At 36.1% G+C, this 8669-nt stretch overlaps 1 protein-coding gene across 1 annotated transcript; it reads right to left on the bottom strand.

Moving 5' to 3' along the window:
- Positions 1–6655: 6655 nt before the first annotated feature.
- On the bottom strand, positions 6656–8298 carry LOC132296137 (xylan glycosyltransferase MUCI21-like). Its single transcript, XM_059794370.1, has 2 exons — positions 8169–8298; positions 6656–7932 (listed from the first exon to the last, which is right to left on the bottom strand). Exons 1-2 carry the CDS (start codon positions 8296–8298, stop codon positions 6656–6658), a joined length of 1407 nt encoding a protein of 468 aa, XP_059650353.1.
- Between the last annotated feature and the right edge of the window lie 371 nt (positions 8299–8669).

Below are 8669 nucleotides of genomic sequence, written 5' to 3'. Positions count from 1 at the left end.
ATGGTCTGGTTGGTTAAATCTGAGTTTCTGAAACTATTTGAAGGCTATTGAATGATGTAATATACTGCTTAGGACTTATAAAATAATGGAGAAGCAAGCTTATATTCTAGAATAAAGGATATAATTAACATAAGTTTAAACAAGGGCTGTATGTGAAAGATTAAACCACTGATTTGAAGTGCAGACTGTTTTAGAAATCTGATGCCTGTACACGACCCTAAGTTTTAAATTATGTTGTGTAGCTAAGGTTTAAGCATTCTGTTATTGAATTATAGGTATGCTTGGTTGGAATTAACGGACAATTAAATCTGTTGTATATCTCTGTTAGGACACTGTTTGGAGGAGATTTGATGCTTTTGCATGGTCTTAAGTTTTGGATTATGTTTTACAACTGTGTTTTAAGCATGTTTTTATTCAATAATGTGTATGCTTAGTTGGGTTAAACTGATGCTTAAATCTGTACATAAAGTGCATCAGTCAGGGTACTGTTTGGATAAGCAAAATTGCATAAACCTGTTTTATCAATTTAATAGACTGAAACTTGGATTCTGAATTTTTAGTGGAGACATGGTTTAGTGACACAGATGTTAAACTATACTTATGATTGTTTTGGAATGCGTTGATAGTTAATTCTACTATTTCTGTCAACTAAGTTAACTGGAGGATAATATACACCGGTATGGGACGGTGGTGTACTAGATATGGATTGGTTCAGACACTAAGCCTACCTAATTTGGAATGAGGTTCGGATTAGCACTAAAAGTTAAGTCCGACTTTTGTTAGTGTCAGGTCAGTAAGTAACTGAATGACATAATTGGATTTCTGGGATGAATTGTTATACAGATATCGAGCCACTATATCAGATGGATGATATTCTGTAGTAGGAGGACACGGACTTTATATATTTATGTTATGATGCCATGGTATGAGCTTGAGTCTCATGACCATGGTTAGGGTGCGTATATCGCCTAGGATGGATAGCTAGACAGAGGTGTTGTTCCCTGGTAGGTCTAGGTACACATGACCACGTAATGTGCGATTTGCATGGTATCTCTACTCAGGCTGAGACAGACCTATTGGACTAGTGAGCATCCTATAGTGTGTAATATATACATATATGGACAACTCTAGATATTATTGAGTCTATCTAAAATGTTTCTGCGTATCGGATTCCTGTTTGGATCGTAGTAGATCAGGACTTGCATGTGGGCCTGACCCACTCTTTTATTTTTCAGGTGCTCGTCAGTTCCAGGGTTAGAGCTTGGTCGTGTAGAGTAGATACAAACTTCTATTCCACCGACTATGTAGGACTGCTTACTTATCAGCTTTGGTTTTTTTTATTTCAGTTGTTTCATTTACAGTGGGGATTTTTAGTAAGGGGTCCACTAGATGGATTCCCGAGTTGTTAATTAATTGAAGGTTTTGGACTAATGGATTTTAATGATTATATTTTCAGGATTTTTCAATTAGAGTTCTTTCCAGCCATTTATTATTTATTTCTTATTATTTCAATTTGTATTCTATGTTCGATTTAAAATACCTTAATTGTTTGATATCCCTCGGGTTTAGGCCTGGGCCTGATCAACCCGTGTGTCGAATCCGAGGGGTATCACACTAATGCTTTAGGTGACTTCTACTGAGCTTTATGCTCACCCCAATATTTTAACACTTTCAGGTGTGGGAAAAGAAGTGGCCAACAATAATCCACCACAACTCTAAACGGTATTTAGGACTTTTGTTTTAACATTGATGCAACTCATGTAAATCATTTTGTGATCATGTATGGTGTATGTAACCCTTCATTTCAAGTGTATGGAAAATGATTCTTCATTCTTGCGTTCAGTAGCAAATTCTCAGTTCGAGGGGCCATTTCGGCCGACCGAAATGAGTACTTCGGTCGGTCGATCTTTCCAGTAGCTGCAGTCACTATTGGGACTACAACCGGCCGACCGAAATGGCCATTTCGGTCGACCGGTACAGAGGTCATTTTGGTCAACCGAAGCCTCACTTCGGCAGACCGAATTGGTGTTGGTTGGTGCTCTTTGTTCATTCTTTTAGCATGTTTAACCTTGGGCTTTGGGGAGTTTGATTAGAGCTTTCTTGGAACATATCTATGATGTAAAAGTAATGTTTTGACATAGGACTTGATGGCATTGGCTTAGATAACCTCAGATTCAGATAAAGACTCGGTTAGCAGTTCGGACCTACAAGTTCGGGTCGTTACACTTCCCATCAAACTGTTGTAACTTGGGGGGTTGGTATTCGACTGGCATTCTCTTGTTGTCGATTCGCTTTATATAAGGTTTCGAATACATGAGATAACTGTGAGTTGTCCCGCCATATTGTGACCTGATCGTGTTGCTAATCATGTCTTGAAGTTGTTAGACAGACAACAAAGCGATGGAAGGAGCAAAGTTGGTTTGGTTTGCCCCCTATTCGAATGTGGTTGCATGGTGAGTCTTGTTCGCCATGGTTGCTTGTAGCGTTGAACCAGGAGGATGCGTAGGTCCTTGACTTATCTCGACGGACTTTTGTACTTCAAGCTTATTCATTAATGAAGCAATCTACAAGTCTTTGTCTTCCATGGTCTTGGTAAGTTTCTCAATAGCACGGGCCATAGTCACCAGTTGTTCCTCTACCGATGTTGTGTCGGCCATTATGACTTGCATATGAGTTCAATGTGAAGGATTCAGAGAATCAGCATACCTTGGTGAAGTCACACCTCTTAGAGATATCGGGGATGAGGCTGAGTGCAAGCCCATGCTTGAGTTAGATTCGGAATGGATCGAGATAAATGAGGCGACAAACTTCTCGGAGAAAAGCCTTCCATTCAAAAGCTTAATAGAGTTGAAACACACCGTGTTTGGCTTCTGTGCCAAGGAAGTGGCTACCATTGCTTTGTTACGGGTCGTTGGTCCCATGGAGATGCTACTGTCACTTGATGGAGCGGCGGTGTTCTTAGCAGCCTTCGAGGTGAGAGCCTTGTTGGTCATTGCAACCGCGACATTCTTACCAGAATTCTTCAAGCCATGAGCGATTTGATTCTTCTTAGAGGCCATTGATGTGAGTAAGAAAAGGTGTTGATGAAGTGATTAAAGAGATAGAGATGAGAGGTAGAGATGTCCTACTGGGCGTGCCAAAAATTTGTACACACAAATTTTAATTCCGAAAATTCAGGAACGAAAATAAATGCGATAAACAATAATTTTATTAAATAATATCATAATATAAATGAGTACAGTTCTCTTTTTGCTATTCTATTACAATTTTGAATCTCTCTCTAATTGAATCTCCTTGGAACGTCAGCGCAAGGGCTTCAGAAGCTTCATCTTGGGCCGGTGGTTGGATTGTATTTGAGTTCTTCGAAATTAAAGAAAACTCAAATGGATTTCTGAACGAGGGCCGGTGAGGCTTAATCCCGAATAGTGGATTTGAAAGTCTTTGATGAAGAACGGCGTAGGTGTGGCTCGCTTGTTGTTCTTCTTCTTCAGAAATTTCAGAGTTTTTGTTGAGCCAGAGCTTCGATGTTCTGTTTGTCTCTTTCTGTGTATCTCTGTCTGTGTCTGTATGTTTTCTCTTGTAAGGTGACCTTGTATTTATAGGCCAAAGAGTGGGTCGTTTAATTTGGAAACTCCCCAATTGTGCGATTTTCCTATAAATAAGAGATTTTTTTCCTTTCATATTGAAATCAAATAAGAGATTTGTTTCCTTTTATATTGAAATCAATTCAAATTCAAATCTGAATGAATTTGAATTTAACAGCACTTTTTTTTAAAGGTGAGAACCTTTAGGATTTTGACACGTGTCCATTGATGGACCCGTATTTGTGGTATTTAATTAATCAAGAAATATTTGACTTTTTGACCAATTCGACAGTGATTAGAGCATCACAAATTTTAGGCACCGACAATCATGTTTTGCATGAATTCTATTATTTTTTTGTATTTATGATTATCTATATGTAATATTGAATTGCTAGGCATACAGCCCTATGAATTGATAAAATTCCTTAAGCAATCGAATTAAAGTTATGAAAATAAAGATAAAAAAATTTAAAAAGACCTGTTAACCAAGCAATAAATAAACAAATTATACATTAGATACACACCAAGTTCTTGACTTAAACTTTTAGGTTTTTAAAATTAAAAATATACATAGTCCATGTAAAACTATAAAAATTTTACACTTATTGAAGACTATATATACTTAGGGTTTTAGAGACTCACACTTAATGTTTTAAACAGGAGGCAACCACAAGCAGTGGAGGAAGGTGGTGGCGGCAAACAGTGCAGGGTGAAAACTAAGGTTTCGAATAGATGTTGGATTTGGTAATGGAGAGAGATTTGCTTTGCCATGAAGAGAGAAATGAAGACAGATGATCGTATAGCAGAAAAAAAAAAAAAAAAAAAAAAAAAAAAAAAAAAAAAAACGTTTTAACCCGTAAAAAATGGGTAATGCCCATCTTTAATTTTTTTTATTTTTTAGACACATGTTCCAATGACATTGGACCACATCAGATGGAAGATAAACTTCATCCTCCTAAATGGAGGACCCAAGCATTTTCCATATATTAATACACTCTTGTGGAATCATATTTTCAATCTAAAAGTCTATATTTAACTGGTTAACCCAACAAGTGTCAATGGTCCAAGTCCAAACCTTTTACGGATAAAAGAAAAAGGTGTCTTCATTTACCAAAGTCCAAGAAATATGTCTTCTTTCACAGATTCTTCATTTACTAGCCAAAGTCCACACATTTTGCTTTCAAATGATAAGGGCTGAGTTGGAGCCGCCTAACTCAATTTTTACTACTCCTTCTATCCCATATTAGATGTCCACTTTGAAAACTTTGACTTATTACCACTTGTTATCTTTGAGTCATTTGAGGTCATTTTTAGTTACTCATAAAACTTGTGAGTCAAAATTTTCGAAGTGGATATCTAATATAGGATGCAAGTAGTACTCCGTAGTTCACAGCAGCTACTTTTCTAAAAAACAAAAAATAATAATAATAATAAGAGAAGAAGAAGAAGAAGATAAATGCAACTATACTTGAATTGATTTTTTGGTGACTCTAATAAATAGTGTCTAATGTTTTTTTTTTATACAATATTCAATAAAATAGTCTCTTCTTTTAAAGAGTTTAGTTCAAGCGATTGTCACATCAATCGGATATAAAAATCGATCGGGACTTTTATCATTTTTTAAAATATATTTATTTTATTTTTTAAGTTTTGATTGTGATTATTTTCCAATCCTAGCTTACTTAAGCCCTGTTTGGTATGCATTTTGTTTTTTGTGTTTTTATTTTTGTCAGGTACTAACCGTACTATAGTAGTGAACAGTGGAAAAAACACTTTTGGTAAAAATTGTTTTGTTTTGCACTAAAGCATTTAGTGAATAGTGGTCAAAAATCAAAACACCAATTTGATAAAATTATTATAAAAGTGAACAATAATGCCAAGAGAATAATAAAATTGTTATAAAAATTTTTTAAAAAAAAATTGAACATTAATTTTGATTGAATTGGACTCAAGTGGTCCGACACCATCTAATTATTTTTATGAAAATGAACTTTTTATAATTTTTTTAAAAAGTTCATTTTCATAAAAATAATTAGATGGTGTCGGACCACTTGAGTCCAATTCAATCAAAATTAATGTTCAATTTCTGTTTTTTTAAAATTTTATAATAATTTAGTGGTCCGACACCATCTAATTATTTTTATGAAAATGAATTTTTTTTTTTTTTTTAAAAAAAAAAAAACATGGAATGATGTGGATTAAATAATTGACATTACTTAGAATTTATATTTTTAATCAAATCCAAAATTTGAGCTTGTCTTTACCATTTACTCACCAACCAAAGATTTAACAATTTGACCCGGCCCCCACAGCTTCGAACAATCACTCTCATTGCAGCTTCACTAGAATGCTTAGAAAAAGTAGCATAAAAATTTAACTTTACAGTTTTGAAGAAACGAATGCACATGTTTGTTACCAGAATCACCAAAGCCCATTAGTTGGATTATATTTGAATTAGGTTTATATTAAGTTCGGGTTAAGCCTGATTAGACTAAGATTGTGTTCATTTGCATGAAATTGAAGTATTGAAAATAAAAATTGTGAAATTAAAGAAAATTTTGGTTGAATTTTGTTAGATTTTTTTTTTTTTTTTTTTGAATTCCACGCAAACAAACACATCCTAAGATAAGTTTGGATTACAAACATTTCATTAAACTAATATGGAGTAATACATTTAGTTTGGGTATGAATTGCTTCAAATGATCAACCAAGCTCAACCTTAGAATAAGGCAAACCTTAAATTTTTCAGAAATTTGCTATTTAAGCCGAAATCTGCCCAAGCCGATGGCCAATAGGCTCACTCAATCTGAGTAATGCACTAATGCTACGTTGAACGACTAAAAAATAGTTAAACTCAACTGACCCAAAATATGGAGTTAACGATCGTTTGTCATGTTCACTTTCAACTCTATAAACGGAACGAGCGAGATTTTTCGAGTGTATGTCTACCAACTTAGAGTAACAAAAATTATAAGTTTCCAAATACTATATAGAGAGTAAAAAGAGTGGTTCTGAAAATTCTTTTCTTTTTCTTTTGTTGAAGTAAAAGTGACAATATATCATTCAGCATGCTAACACTCTTTGTTCATAAACACTTCTGCTTTTTCATATGCTATCTTCAAATATCCCCTAAACCTAACCAAATCAAATTTTACATTTTGTTTCTTCAAATATATGTCCATGATCTCATTGGACCAACCCTTCTTTAGAAGGGCCTGTGGGTCCTTCAACAACACCTCATCCTTCCCATACTTCTCTACCAAGCTGCTCTCCTCCACCCCAATCTTGTACTCCATGTACTCCAATCCCATGTCCCTAGCCGGCTTTCCGAAACAGGCCTCAGCCACCCATTCTGACCCAATGGGGACCACTTGCACAAAAACCGACCCCGGGCGAAGAAATAACGAGTGAGTGAGTGCCGCACCATGCACCCCTATCATTACATGGCTGGAATGTATTAACACATACGCTTCACGCAAAGGAGTGCTGGATTTTGGCTCGAATACCGTGACATCGAAACCCTCCTCTCGTGCCACCTTTTCTACCTCGGCCTGGTTCAAGATCACGCGTCCAACGCCACCACTACGACTAGCTAATAGGAGCCGTGGCCTAGCTTTTGGCGGGATGGAGAAGGAAGGATGACCTTGGCCATAGGTTTTTTCTAGCAATGCATGGAAATGTTGTATGGTTCTTGAGTTGGGTATTAATTTTGGGTCTATGGTCATGAAACCATGTGACATGAGGCCCAATGTGGCAGATGGAAAACAATGGGTCACATTATCATTGTCAAGGTTTATGATTGTGTGCTTGCTGAAACTACGAAGCAAATTTGCGTACTTGTGAACCCACCAATCGCGCGATTTAGAGATCACCAGGACAAAATCTTTATCGGGGAGGACCGAATTAACGGTGATGAAGAGGGGAATGAACCCATCATTAAAATCATGGAAGAAGTTTCCGGTGTACCCTCCCGCACTGAATACCAGGGCGGGTACATTGTGTTGGACCTCACACGGGGGGCTTGGTGAGCCTGAAGTAAGAGTGAGTTCTTTGATGCGGCCCATTGTGAAGCTCTCCCATTTTCGAGGGTAAGGACGGACTTTTTCCACAAGAGGTTTTGAGTTTTCTGGGCCCACAACAAAAAAGGTCGACTGGCTGGTGTCCAAGACGGTTGGGCCGTTGATGGAGCATATATCGTATCTATGATTAGAACGGTCACAGGTGATTGGGCTGGCCAATGAAGATCTGACACGTGGTGCAGAACGGTTCTCCATTGGACTCATCTGTTTCAGTACCGAATGTGGCTCCAGAGGACTCATATGTTTCAGTTTCCGGAGTAGTGTTGTTCCTGCAACCATATGAAAATGACATGTATATAATAATAATAATAGGAATATACCTCTTACCAAAAAATAAATTAAAAAATTTCTTAGATATATTTATATAATAATAATAGGAATATGCCACTTACCAAAAAAAACAGTAACAATATGTTGTGCACTGATTGAATCGAAAAAGAGAAACTAAAGTAGTTCATAAAAGTCATGAGAGAGAAGCAAATACATTTCAAACAACCATCCATACCTGAATCGCTCCTGAATGAATACATTGTATGTAGTCTACAAATTGACAAGAGAACAATACGAAACACCAATAACATTAAGAATAACACCATAACCATCATCGTCGTCCTCTTCATCGCTTCAACCTTCATGTCGCTAAACAAATTAAACTTCAAAATCAATAACAAAATATCACACACACATGTATTTGTATATATAGATATATATATATAGTCAAATTTGTATCTGTACATGCATACACAATTGCACATAAATGTTTACTGTTTACACGTGTATGGAAGAATAATCATTAATAAGACCAGAAAATGAGAGAAACGAATAAGAGAACAGTTATATATATATATATATATATATATACCTGGAAGAATGGTGGAGAGATTGAAGATGATCTGTTTAGACATTGGTTTTGGAGTTTGAAGAAAGGTCAAGAAATATATATTGTTTGGTTTGATAACAGAAACCTATAGAAGGCAATATAACGTGTTAGGGTCAAATATTTTGA

Source organism: Cornus florida, unplaced genomic scaffold, assembly GCF_030987335.1.
Source record: "Cornus florida cultivar Cherokee Brave unplaced genomic scaffold, ASM3098733v1 CherokeeBrave_3.0.0_Hap2_Chr02, whole genome shotgun sequence".
In the NCBI taxonomy this organism is placed as follows: Eukaryota; Viridiplantae; Streptophyta; class Magnoliopsida; order Cornales; family Cornaceae; genus Cornus; species Cornus florida.
The sequence above is the reverse complement of the archived record's forward strand: the minus strand, read 5'-3'. Positions and strand labels throughout refer to the sequence as shown.